This window comes from Crocodylus siamensis, chromosome 8 (assembly GCF_052110815.1).
Source record: "Crocodylus siamensis isolate JL-2025a chromosome 8, ASM5211081v1, whole genome shotgun sequence".
NCBI classification, from domain to species: Eukaryota; Metazoa; Chordata; order Crocodylia; family Crocodylidae; genus Crocodylus; species Crocodylus siamensis.
This window is the reverse complement of record NC_143402.1, coordinates 48,979,547-48,993,799: the sequence shown is the minus strand read 5'-3', so window position 1 is coordinate 48,993,799 and position 14,253 is coordinate 48,979,547. Positions and strand designations below refer to the sequence as shown.

At 46.7% G+C, this 14,253-nt stretch overlaps 1 protein-coding gene across 1 annotated transcript in view; it reads left to right on the top strand.

Moving 5' to 3' along the window:
- Positions 1-14,253, top strand: part of DNAH9 (dynein axonemal heavy chain 9) — a 480,799-nt gene that overhangs the window by 33,790 nt on the left and 432,756 nt on the right. Inside the window, exons 9-10 of the mRNA XM_090059292.1 lie at positions 3,529-3,679; positions 9,957-10,071. Of these exons, the coding sequence (XP_089915418.1) occupies positions 3,529-3,679; positions 9,957-10,071 (266 nt within the window). The remainder of the gene's footprint in view (positions 1-3,528; positions 3,680-9,956; positions 10,072-14,253) is intronic.

The following is a 14,253-nucleotide window of genomic DNA, read 5'->3' as shown; positions in this document are numbered from 1 at the left end:
CCCTCTGACCGTCACTGCTACACCTTTGCATTTTCACAGACCTGCATTCTTGCATACTGGCTTCTATTCCACCCAGGAAGAGCACAAAACAACTGCAGACACTCCCCCTGCCTGAAAGAGGGTGTTTGTAACTCAAACCTTGCAAAGAAGAATTTTTAAAACTATTTTAGTTGGTCTAATCAAAGATATCCCAAAGAACCTCATCTGCCTGTGTCCTTAGACCAACATGGCTACAACCAATACTGTGCTCCTGTGTACCCATCAATTCAGTGCTTTTACTTATCATCATCGTCATCACTGTCCTCACCATTGTCCTCATTCTTTTTGGGGGACTTGCCTCTGAAAAGTCTATGCCAGTCCCCTCTCTTCTATATGGGGTCCACCATCTCTTTCCCATTGTCCCCTTCTGTCTTTCTGCAGTACCAGTACATTTCACTCGGCCTCATTTTAACACGGTCCTCAATTGTTGGTCTGAGTGCTTTTTTGTGAGCAGGTTTCTGGACCTTCCCCAGGCATACCTGAAGCAAGAGACAAACTGGTTGAAGTGGGCTGATGGGGCCCCTTGTTGTTTGGTCAAGTGCCCATAGAGGACCGGTTCTCTGGTCAGGATTCTGAAACCTGTCACCACCAGGAGTACATGTACTTTCTTCCACACCTTCCTGGCACATGGACAATCCCCGAAAAGGTGGTCAATTGTTTTTGCCTGTCACTGGCAGGTTGGTCTTGGACAGTTAGATGGACCTTTCTGCTCTGTGCTGTTTCTCCATGACCATAAAGGGAATGCCCGATGGGCTGTCTGCCAGTTCAGGTCTCTGTGCTCCTTCTGCAAGTCCTTGTGGAAGATTTGCTCCCACGCAGCCTGGCAGTTGTCACTAGGTAGTAAGTCCCTGGGTGATAAGATGTCTTCTGCCCTTACCACCTCCTGTATCTTGTCATGGTTCACCAGGGTTTGCTAGAGTCTTGTCATGCAGCTTGTATTTTTCCTGGAAGTTTTCAGGATCTCATAGAACCATGGGTACACCATGGTCCTCACACTTCTGTTGGTTGTGTACACCTGCCACTGTCGCAGCAGCTTCCCTGCAAAATACTTGACAAAGTAAGCTATTTTGCATTCTGCCCCCATTGCCAGTTTGCAAATCTGGCTCATGTACCTGGCCCAGAGGAAAAGTAGGATGTCTGACATTGATCTGCCTCTTGACCGTTTTGCTTTGTACAGCTTGGTCCTCACTACCTTCTCTCACACATGGCTCTGTACTGTTATTGCTCCCATTTAACAGGATTTGATGTGCACCAACTGATCAATGCGTATTTTTTAAAGAGTATTTCATAAAATTATTTTCTTGATGTTTTTATTATAAGTACATGATCTAATGACTGGTGTCCTGGATTGGTACTCTGGAGCTTTGGTTTAATTGTTGACAATGCTGGTGACTTAGGCAATTCCTTTAATTTCCTTGTTTATAAAATGGGTCAATGATACCAACTTTGTGTAAAGTGTTTTGACATCCGTTGATGAAAGCCACTGTATAAGAACATTGGGTTATTGGTTTTTTTCCCCTTATTATGACACTGACATATTTTGTTTGCTAAAAACTGTCTTTTCAGTAAATGAAAACGTTTTTATTTACCTAAAAAGCCTAACTTGAAGAGTGAAAATTTTTCAACATCATTGTCAATAACATTTATTAATAAAAATGTTAGTAACAAAAGTCATGAAAAATCAAACTTAAAAAAATACTTTTTAATAACAATTTTGATTTCAGTATTTTTCATTCAGAGAATTATTAGTGTTTAATTATTTGTATTCGATATTATGAGTATTGAAAAGTGAACCACATTATGGAGAAAGTTTGAGAAGTATTTTGAGAAAGAAGGGATTTCCTGGAAAAATGTGTGATGTATATAGTGTAATAGGGGATCCTAGCCCTGTGACTGAGAAGAAGGGGCCAGGGAAGGAAAGGCAGCAGGGCCCCATTTAGGCCAGAGCCTTTGTAACCCAGAAAAAGGGGATGGTTGCCTGCTATAAGGAGGGGACCAGCCAGCACAGAGGGTGTGGAGAGGCCCCTGGTTGTCAAGGGAGGTCCCAGCTGGACAGCAAGGGGACAAGTAGCTGGCAGTAGAGACACGAGCAGATATCCAGAAAAGGGATGAGGCCAGGCCCTGGGCCAGGGGCTCACACTTGCAAAGCTCAGCCCACAGTCAGCCAGCTGCAGGACCCAGCAGGGAGAGGAGAGCAAGACAGTGAGCACACCTGCACTCAGGGAACAGGAAGCCCAGTCAGGTGACCAGGTGGGTGGCGCTGAGTGCGATACAGATTTCATAGCCATTAGGGCTGGAAGGGACTTTGGAAGATCATCGAGTCCAGCCCCCCGCCCAAAGGGCAGGAAGTCAGCTGGGTTCATAGGATCCCAGCAAGATAAGCATCCAATTTGCTCTCCCCAGGCCAGAGGAAGGGAGCTGGCCATGGCTGTGGAGGGAGACAGCCCTGTAGGGAGACAGGGGTGGAAACTCCACTGCCTGGGATATCTGATGCCTAAAAGGAGGCACTTGCAGAACGAAGAGGCAAGTGCCTGGGAAGTACTGAGAACTTCCATTTTCCCCCTTTCCTTTTCCACCTGTTGTAATGCCTTGGAAGGTCCCCAGAATGGTATACAAAAATTGGAAGGCAGTTTTATGTTCACCCTAGAAGAGCCCCCCAGGGGGGTGAGGCACTCGGTGTGCCCAGACAGACTTTAGAATTGGTTGTGGTGAGACCAGAGGGACCCAGGGAAGCAGGATACCCCGAGGACCGCAGGCAGTCTTAAAAACACAGTGCGGGCCTGCTTGCTGTTCTTTTTTGTTGTGTTTTTCTGCTCATGACAATAGGAACACCCAGTGGACTTGGCTGTGAGGGGAGGCAAGGAGCCTGTAGAGCAGAGGGCCCAGCACACCGAGGAGTTTATCCTATTTTTCTTTTCTGGGCTTACCTTGATGGGTGAGAGACTAGGGAAGGGGGCAGAACTTAGACTGGCCAGAGCCTGGACAAAAAAGAGGAAGACTGAGACGGACTGAAGCCATGCAGGCCTGGTGATCCACCTACTGGCAAAGAGTGGGGGCAGGAGAAAGAAAGTGGGGGCAAAGCCTCACACAGCACTGCCTGATTTGGGGCTTGGCACAAGATAGGGAGACAAGGTGCCTACAGCCTAGACTTAGATTCCTTAAAGACAGCTTCTCAAAGAATATCTTAATTAATACTAGGCTGCGCAGGTGGGAGAGAGCGAAAGGAAAAGGGGGCCAAACTAGGGGACCAGAGTAGGTAGCCATGTACTGTCCTTTTCCCCGCCACTCCCCCCGAGGGGGTGTGCCCAGTTGTTTCTGGAGAAGCACTTTATTACATACAGATTTAATTTTTTTCCAAGCCATCCCTTATTGATCATGGCATTAAGACTTTCTAAGGAAGAAGTTCATAGAGACCAGGGCCTGATGAAGAAGATGGTACAGTATAATAATAATTTTTTTTGTTGCTTTTCTGTTTGTTTCTGTCCCTAGTTGCTGGATATGTTTGGAAGCCTTCTGGAACGTCCACTGATAGCTGCTGATGCTGCCAATAAATATCCTTTGCTCATTACTATGTTTGACAGAGACCTAGAAGATGCTAAAATGATCTACTCTAGGCATATTCAAAAGGAGATGGAGTTAGGTATGCATTATTAATGGTACAAAATGATTTGTTGAGAAACCAGAGTGGATTACTTTTGCTTTTTCTTTTCTTTTTTAACATTTTGGCTTTTAATTAGAAAATTAAATTGTCACTTTTGAAAGCTGTCCATTGCTTATAACTCTCTATGATGATGTAAATGTTCAGAAAAATCTATTTTGTCAAAAGGACATTGTCTGTTGGAAATTGCTTCAGGGGAAAATTTGTGATCAGGGCTGTAGAACATCCACTTTAATAGTCAAGAACTATTAAAAAATGTGAAGAAAAGAAGGAAATGCATGCATGCATGCATGCATGCATATAAAAATCAAGTAAAATGTGTATATTAAAAAAAAATTCTTCTTAAATCCACTCTGGAAGTGATGTATAATTAGGTTTATATCCAAATTAACTGGGACATCCAAAAAGCTGGGTGTTTCTGCCATCATTGGATAGTACCTTCAATATTTAGTGGGACTTGCAGAGAGGCTCACAAAGGCCTAGATGTTAATTTCCAGAATTTTCCCTGTAATTTGCAAATGCATACTATAAGCAGGCAGGCTGTACTGTACATTTTAATCAGTCTATGCCTGACATGTTTGGTTTTCCATATGTAATGATACAAAAAGGACACAGGGTTCTATCATATTGTCAGGATCACAGAGTAGCGTTTTGATAACACCCCAGATCATATCACCTGGAGGGGATGAACCCTGGGCTTCTTGGTTTAACAGCATGAGTTTCCGGTGTTTGAATGAAAGAAGATTCTAACCTTTGGTGGCTATGAAAGACTTAAATCCATGTAGGCCAGTGGTTCTGTAGGCCAGACTTGAGGCATCCCTGGATAGACTTGAGGGACTCCTTAGAAAATGCCAGCCCTTAGTTTTCAGACTTTTATTTATGTATTTAATTATTTATTTCAACCACAAAATAATAATAGAGCTATTTTTCTGTTGCAACGAACTCAGAAAGACTACACTTATGGATTTTTATTTTAAATCTTTGGGTTTATCTTGGGAATTCTGTTTCACCCTGGTTGAGAATCAGTACAGGCAACCCCCGCTTAATGCTGTTTCGCTTGGCACTGTTTCACTATAATGCTTATTTTAGATTGATACCTGATTTCATTTAGTGCTCAGTGAGTTTCGTTATAGCACTCACTCACAGTCACCATCTTGGGTCATTAAATACAATTGCAGTTGCCATCTTGGGTCGTCAAATACTTTCGGTTTTGCTTAATGCTCATTTCGCTTAATGCTCGTTTTTTCAGGAACCAATTAAGAGCACTAAGTGGGGTTGCATGTATAGGCTGCCACTAAGAGAGGATGGCGATTTACAATGTAAGTTTATGATGGTGCTGTGTAGCAGGGCACTAAGATGTACCTACTTCTTAAGGCCAAAGAAGCCTGGCCAGGGAGCTCGGCAGGCCAAGCAGATCTCCTCAGCTGCAGGTTGCCGGGGTAACAGCCTAAGGAAGTAATTGGCCACACCTGCTGATGTCACTTGACTGGCAGGAGGCAGAGTTCTGGGATATATAAGCCCAGGCTGTAGCTAGCAGACATACGCTCTCTCTCTCTGGCAACTGATGGGGAAGGAGATCCTGCCTGCTGAAGCTACTTGAGAACTGATGCTGCCTGCCTAGCTCTCTCAGTACTGCCTGCTTTGCTATCTTGGTGCTACATGACTAGAGGGAGTCTCCCAGGTACCTAGAATAGGGGCATGAGTGGAAGTTCATTCCCTTAAAGGGGCATAGCACTGTTGTTTCTGGACATCTGCTGGGAAGAGCAGTCAGCCAGGTCTGACCGCTCATGTAAGTTCCTAGCCAGAATGCAGGACCTCCATCTAACCCAGGAGGTGCACAGCCCCACCAGGGGAGACGCCTTGTTGGACTTGGTGAGGGAGCTGTGGGTGCTCGACCACCTGGGCGACAGCAATCATCACCTGCTGGAATTCACCATCCAGCACAAGGTGGCAAAGGCCTTCACCAAGGCAGCAGCCCTAGATTTCGGGAGGGTGGACTTCAATGAGCTAAGACGAATAGTCAGGGAAGCACTGAGGTCCCGGAGGGGAGGGGAGCCAGGTGTCCAAGAAGGGAGGTCGCTCCTTAAGAAGATGATCCTCCAAGCCCAAAGGGAGATCATCCCAACCCGGATCAAAGGGAGCAGGAGGGCACATAAGCCCTCATGGCTCACCAAAAGCATCCAGGAATGCCTCCTAGCTAAAAAGGAGGCATACACCCAATGGAAAGGAGGGGCCATCACCAGGGAGGATTATACTGTGATTGCTCAGGGATGCAGGGGGGCAGTCAGGAAGGCCAAGGCAGAGATGGAACTGGGACTAGCTTCCCGGATCAAGGACAACAAGAAGTCCTTTTTTAAATACATAGGGGGCAAAAAGAAGGTTCCGAGTAATGTGGGGCTCCTGCAGCACACGTTAGGAAATTTGGTCGTCACACCAGACGACAGAGCCAACATATTTAATGATTTCTTTGCCTCCATTTTCCTGAACAGGGACCGGAACAGCCACCCCTCCTCTGGCCCCCCCTTAGATCCCAGGGGAGGTGCACCTAGGCCAAGGGTTAGTGAGGAACTAGTTAGGAAACTTCTGGAAGGACTGGATGTATTCAGATCAGCTGGTCCAGATGATCTCCAGCCTTGAATACTGAGGGAATTGGCTGAGGTCATTGTGGGACCCCTGGCACGGCTTTACGAGCACTCGTGGTGCTCTGGTGTGGTGCCAGAAAAGGGCCAATGTGGTTCCCATCTTCAAAAAGGAGAGGAAGGAGGACCTGGGTAACTATAGGCTAGTTAGTCTTACCTCAATCCTGGGCAAGCTTCTTGAGAAAATTATTTTGGGGCATATCCACGAGGGGCCAGCAGGGGAGATTATGCTTAGGGGCAACCAACATGGGTTCATTAGCGGCAGGTCCTGTCAGACCAACCCGGTGGCCTTCTCTAACCAGGTCACCAAATCCTGAGATGCAGAGGTAGCAGTGGACATAGTCTTCGTGGACTTTCGGAAGGGGTTCTGCAGGGCTCGGTCCTCGGGCCTGCACTGTTCAACATCTTCATCGGTGATTTGGACGAGGGAGTAAAAAGCACCCTGTTCAAATTTGCTGATGACACTAAGATGTGGGGGGATGTGGGCATGCTAGAAGGGAGGAATAGGCTCCAATCAGACCTAGACAGGTTACAGGGGTGGGCGGATGAGAATAGGATGGGATTCAACACAGACAAGTGCAAAGCGATGCACCTGGAGAGGAAAAACCGGCACCATACCTACAGGTTGGGGAACTCCTTTCTCATCAGTACAGAGGCAGAAAAGAATCTTGGATTCATCATTGATGCCAAGATGAACATGGGCTGGCAGTGTGGGAATGCAGTCAGGAAGGCCAACTGCGCCTTGTCATGCATCCACAGATGCATCTGAAGCAGGTCCAGAAAGGTGATCCTCCCCCTCTATGCGGCACTGGTCAAGCCGCAGCTGGAGTACTGCTTCCAGTTCTGGGCACCGCACTTCAAGAGGGATGTTGACAGCATCGAGAGGGTCCAGAGGAGGGCCACTCCCATGATCAAGGGGCAGCAGGGCAGACCCTATGAGGGGAGGCTATGGGACCTGAACCTGTTCAGCCTCCACAAGAGAAGGCTGAGGGGGATCTAGTTGCCTGTTATAAACTAGTTAGAGGGGACCAGCAGGCAGTGGGAAGTCCCTGTTCCCCTGAGCACTACTAGGAGTGACCAGGAATAATGGTCACAATCTGGCAGAGAGTAGATTTAGGCTAGATATCAGGAGGTGCTACTTCACTGTCAGGGCGGCTAGGATCTGGAACCAGCTTCCAAGAGAAGTGGTGCTGGCTCCTACCCTGGGGGTCTTTAAGAGGAGGCTAGATGTACACCTTGCTGGGGTCGTTTGACCCCGGTACTCTTTCCTGCCGTGGCAGGGGGTCGGACTCAATGATCTGCTCAGGTCCCTTCCAACCCTAGAAACTATGAAACTATGTTATTGTTAGTCTTCAAGTTATAGCCTAGGGGCTTGTGTTTGTGTTCAGGTTTATCCCAGAGAGTCGGGATGAGGCTGGAAGGGGAGGTTTGGAGACTTCATTGCTGCCTAGAGAGAGGGCGTATGATTTGGTAGAGCCCAGTGTTAGGCACAGTGAGCATAGCGCTAGAGGGGCACAGCCGGAAGGACGCAGCAAGCCCAGAGTGCCAGAAGGGTGCAACCAGAAGGGTGCAGTGAGCCCAGAGCTCCAGGAGGGTGCAGTTAGAAGGACTCAGTGAGTCTAGAGCACCAGGAGGGTGCAGTTAGAAGGACTCAGTGAGCGCACAGTGCCAGAGGGACACAGGTACAGGGTTGGGTGAGTCCATAGCACCAGAGGGGTGCATCCAGAGGGGAGCAGCAGCCATAGTACCAGAGGAACGCAGCTAACATGGCACAGAACCAGGTGCCCGGGAGAGAGGCATAGAGTCAGGCATCTGAGAGAAAGGCACAGAAAGCCAGTTGCTAGAGAACTTGGTGCCTGTGTGTTACAGAGAGACAGGAGCCGGGGGGCTCAATGTCAGGGGTGTATGGAGTTGATGATGGTAGTAACACCTGCAAGGCATGGGGCACATGCAGGGGAGGTCAGAGTGTGTATACACTGCCCAGTATAGCTGGGTGCACGAAGGGCAGCTTCCCGCCTAATGAACGACGTAATTGTTAACTAGCAAGGCGTGGCAGACAAGATAGGCAGGCAGACTGCCCAAGACAGGTGGGTAGGCTGATGCAGAGGTTCGCCTCAGGACAGCCCCCTGTCAAATACTGTAATTACTGTATTTTTTCTTCATTTTTTAATGTTCTGGGACAGGAAACAATTATACATTAAGGAAGTGATGGGAGTGATATTGTAGCTATGATGGGGCAGGAATATGCTAGAGGCAAGGATTTTTTTATGTGATGTCTTTTATTGGACAAACTGCATGGTTAGAATAGACTTAGACTTGTAAATGAAAAATTTTAAAGGCTCTTAAATGACAGGTATGGCACATTTTTAGAGTACCTGTATACTGTTATTTGCCTGTGATTCCTTGTTTGATGATTGTAAAGACATAATACATCTTTTTTTATGCGAACTGAAAGAGGCAAGTGAAAAAACAGTGTGTCCAGCATTGGATAAAATATGGGGAATGAAATCTGGGCTCCCCTGAAGTCAATGTCAGAACAGCTAGGAGGGCCAGATTTCATCTGTGATATATATTTTGCAAATGGTTCTAAAACAATGCAAAGATTTGGTGGCATTTTGTAAAAGATGTACATATGCTCAGCCCTGTGCTGCTCCAGATTTGTACACTTAGCTTTCAGCAATGCTGCTGCTGCCACTTTGTCTTAATTGCCAGCGCAGTGTAAGGTTTCTGTGCATCAGAAAGGCTTGGAAATTTCCTAGCCCTGGATGCAAGTCAGCTGCAAGCCAGAGGATCAAGCAACCTGCTTAGTCAAAGAAAATCTGTTTCATATAAAATTGGAGGCACAGACAATTACAATATGCAGTGGCATCTGGCAATGCTAGCTAATGGCAATTCTTTCAGCATTTGTTGACTTCACTATGGCTGCTTCCAGATGTGGAAATCACCCCCAAAATGGCACTTTAAACTTGGTGTGCTCCTGCATTGAGCCTAGCACGTTCCCAGAAGAGGCATCGCGTTAGTTGGACCCAGCTTGCTGAATGTCTGTATAGATCAGGCACTTTAGTGGGACTTTTTGGCACTTCTATCTAGTAACTGATTGAATCAGCTAATTGATAAAAGCACCCAAAAACCCCTTCTAAAGCAACTGATCTATACAGTTGCTGTGGAACTGGGTCAAAGTAATGTGCTGCTGCTTCCAATAATGAGTGTATCCCCCAGCACAACACGTCCATCAGTGCCCATTGTTAAACAGAATCTTTGGATACATTGAACTGTGGTCCATTATCAATACAAATCTCTCCTGGGACTCTATGTCTTGCAAATACAGACTTCCTGTGATATTGCTATGTCATCATCACCAACAGCATTCATTATTGGCAAAACAGAACAAAAGATTTCAACAGAAATCTTTAGGGTTTTCCTAGCAAGTGTTAAAGCCTATCTCTGCCTCAGAGACTACATCAGTATATCAGAATGCTTTGTTTAAAGAGAAATGCTAGGCAATCGCTGAAATATTACACAGGTAAGGTACTGTCAACAGAATCTGTGCAGTCAGAGACCATGTAAATGTAGAGTTTAGTAATAAGTACCTTCAAATCCTCTCTAATTTTCTTCCCCAGGCTACGCCCCTGTACACAGGAACATGCCGTTTGTTGCTGGGGCTTTGCGTTGGGCTCAGGAACTGAGAGACCGGATCCAATTTCCATTCAGTAATTTTAGGCACATCACACATACGTATGTATCTTTATCACAGATAAGTTATTTTTATCTAGTATTTAGATCTAAAATGGTTATCATCTGGAAAAGTAAAATGTACTTCTGTTGTGGAGAAGCAGTTATAGTTGTGTTTTCAGCTTTCATGAAGTCATATTTTTTAAAACTTATTCATTGGATTTGTTTTGAAGTGGTGATAAGGTACAGTAGGATAGGCTGTTCAGCTTTCACATTGGCTTTAGGTTGTCAGTGAAAATTATTGGACATCTTCCCACTATAATATACGTTGGTTTGGCCTGTATTCTCTGCTCACAAGTGGCTTAGGACTAGAATTATAAGGGATGCCACAAATTTGTGAAGAGCAAAGACCTGCTGGATTGTATTAGATTGAGATAGATTGGCAGAGATTTGTGGAGTTTCAAGAACTGGTATAGCAGGAGTCTGGAACTGAAGGGTATTTTTACATGTGCTCCAGGGTATTTTTACTTTTGCATTGGGATGCAATGCCAGATGAGCCGCATTAATTAAAAGCACCTGCACATGATGTTTGTCACATTCCTGCATGTCCACGTGCTGAAAAAATGGCGGTGGGGTACTTTGAACTGAAGTTCATTGAGCACATTTTATTTCAAAGTGCCCTGTTGCCATTTTTTCAACACAGGGATGCATAGGGACGCTGATACACGGGACTTGGAAGGCCGCTGGAGCACATCAATTTTTGCAGACTCAGTTAATCTAGTCTGCTCTGATGCACTGGATTTCCAGCATATTAGGCAGGCTCTCCACACCTCTGTAGGAGCCCGAAGTGCCCAGGCAGAACTTTTCACCAAGTAATTTGTTCAGATCACAAGCAAATTAGAAGAATTAAAAGCAGTCATTTTCGTGATTAAAGGCAAATTTGAAAAATCCCATGATCTATTTATGTAAGCATATTTCTTGTTTATTATAAGCCACCTGAGGAAAAAAATTCACTATACATGTGCTGTTTCCATACCCTAGAGCACCATGACTGTTTCTAGACCAGGGGCAGGCAAAATACGGCACGTGGGCCAAATGCGGCATGCCAGGCCATTCTCTCCAGCCCTTGGGGCCCCTAAAAAATTTAGAAAATTAATATTTATTTGTACCTGGCTGCCTGTCAAAGATGACAGGAGCCTGGGGCAGTGGGACCCAGGGGAAGCTGCTGACAGGATCAGATGGCTGCAGAAGCAAGGCCTGGTGTCCCTGCCATCCGTTCTACGCCCCCCCCCACCCCGCCCCCAGCCAGAGGCTTCTGGCCTGAGCCCCTGGGGCTGTTCCTGCCTCCTTGCACTGGAGGGAAATTCAGATAAGGATGGGTGGGGGGAGGGAGGGGATGACTGCAAGTGATCACCCCAGTCCTCAGAGTTAGGCTGAGCCGGCTCCTGTGGTCCTGGTGCTGCAGCCAGGAGCCACGTACTGGTAGAGTGGCTGGCGGGGAGTGGAGAAGAGTGGCGGCAGCCACAGGCAGGGAAGCTGTGAAAGTGGCAGCAGGCAGGGGCAAGGGGCAGCAAACAGGCACACGGAGCTCAGCGACAGCTGGGTGGGAGTGTGGGGTCTGTGCTGGGGCCAGGGCCAGGGCCAGCAGGGACTAGAGTGGGATGGCAGGAGTGTGGGGCCAGGTTGGCAGGGCTCTGGATCTGGGTCAGCTCTCCCTCTCCCTGTTGGCACAGCCTGGCCTGTCTCCATAGAGCCTTGCCAGCCCATGCCCCGTGCTCCCGCCACCCTGCTCTGGGCCCCACGCTCCTGCCCAGCTGTTGCTGAGCTCTGCGCACCTGCTCACTGCCACTTCCCCCCACCTGCTGCCACCATTTGCCTGCCACTGGCATTGCTCCCCTCCACCCCCTCGCCAGTTGTTCCAACACCACATCATTCCTGGCCACAGCGACAGGCAGCAGGAGCTGGCCCAGCCCCTGCGATTCTCGGCTGGCCCTGTGCAGCCAGCTGGACTGTTCTGGCTCTGGCTGCATCCTGCATTCTTGACCATGCAGCTGGGACTTGGTGCCGGAGCAGTGAGCTGGGAGTGGGGGCAATGGTGGCAGATGGGGAGGAAGTGGCTGCGAGCCAGATCATGGGTCTGCGCTGGTTCCTTGGAGCCAGGAGCAGAGGGAGGGTGGAGCCCCAGCTTAGAGGAGTGCTGGGGGGGTGGTTCTGCTTGCCATGGGGAGGGTGTGGGCAAATCCTCCTCTTCTACACTTGCTACAACCCTCCCCAGCCATCTTCTCCCCACACACTCGCAGCCCCCTGCAACCCCATACCCACCCACACCCACATCCACATCCACACCCCCCTACAAAATACAGGAGTAAGACTTCATTTTAAGCTAATGTGCAATCACCTCTATGTACACTATACAAACACATGTAAATCATGACAAAACCATTTTTTGAAATCAAAAAATGCATTTTGTAGTAAATATTTTATTTTTTGAATATAATTTGGTATTTTTCTCATTCTGAGATGGCAAACCCTTGCTGAAAGGAGTATCTTGGGGGGCGCAAGGGTGGGCCTTCCAGTCCCAAGATGGTGAGCAAGTGGCAGGACACCTGTCAAGGGGCAGGGCCACCCTTGCGGCCCTTGATGGCTTGCTAAAACTCGGTAAGTGGCCCTCTGTCCAAAATAATTGTCTGCCCCTCTTCTAGACGCACCTGATTAACCAAAAAAAAAAAAAAAAATCAAAAGACCAATAAAACACGTAAGAATTGAGCAATAGTATGGTTTTGGTTTATGAAAGTTGAAAGAAATCCATCAGCATGACTTTGGAACTCAGAGCAAATCTGACTGCTTACTGGAAAGGGATGCTTTTTATGCTTTTCTTGAAGATATGTTATTTCTATTGCTATGTACTGTCACTATATAAGCATCTTAAATATATTATTATCTAATAATAAAGATATTGGAACGGTGAAATTAGGTTATATATGTAGGGCAGCAGATGAGGGCTCCTGTGTCCATCACATTGTATTGGAATTTTAGTAGAACATGCTTTGAAGGATGGCCAGATTTGTATTTTAGGCAGATTCTCCTCGCTTCATTTAACTTGGCTAATAACTGCCCTCCAGTTGTGGGTGAGAGGATGTTGTAATATATTTGAAGCTTGAAAGAATTAAAAAACAAGATTTAAAAAGGGAGGAAGACAGGCTGGTTTAGGCTACTGGAAATAGGGTAAGAGCTACACACATTGCTGAGATCTGTCCTAGTGATGTTTCATATGACAGTATCATTACTGTAGGGTGGATGCATGCATCTACTTACATATGTCCATATACAAAAGTGTCTGGTATCTCATACACGTTTTCAGCATGTTGGTTCTAAAACTTGTGAACGTTTCTGCTGTCTGTTCAGTTTGAGACTGTAGCATTTGTTATTGAGTATGCATGTACTAATGCAGGTAGTTTTCCTAATGTAATCTTACAATGCTCTATCCTCCTGTCCTGATGTGGGGCAACATTGGCTCTCTCATGTAAGACCTTGTAAGTGAATTGCTTAGCTTGCTCCCTTCTGCAGGCAGGTTTGCTTCTTGCGAATTTCCTCAGCCACGCCTGCCAAGCAAAGCACAGTCTTTTAAACAAACAAAGAAAACCAAATCCTTCTCTTCTTTCCCAAATACAAGGAGGGGAACCTGTTTTGCTTTGGCCCCTCCTTGCAGCATGCTGTTCCACTCATAGCTTACTTCCTCCTCCTCCTTTGCTTCTGGGAGCTTTTAATGCTCCCAGAAGTTACTCCCTCTTTATCCAAATGCTCTGCAGTTGGGCTTTCTCAACAGGGCAGACTGTTCCTTCTTCAAGGGATAGACCACTCTGTCACATTCCTACTCTTCCTGCTTATGCACATTCCAAAAAGTTTTCTCCAATCTCTGCTTTGTAGATGAGAGAGATGCCTCTCTTTGATTTGTCCATTTGTGCTCATATTAATGATCCTAACTGACAGACCAGCCTAGAGTTCAGGAAGTTCTTGCCCCCCATGTTGTCTGTCATAAGAACATATGGAGTGCTTAAGACCAATTTCAGGCGTTACCAGGGGTTAAAAGCTCCAGGATCTGCCCAGAACTACTGTGTAACAAAGCCCTTAGCTTTTTCAGAAGTTAGGCTAAATGGCAGCATAATGTCTTCAGCTTGTGACCCAATAAGAGATACAGAAGTTGATAAACTCCTGCTCTGGCTCGTTTTTCAGGATGGAAGCTCA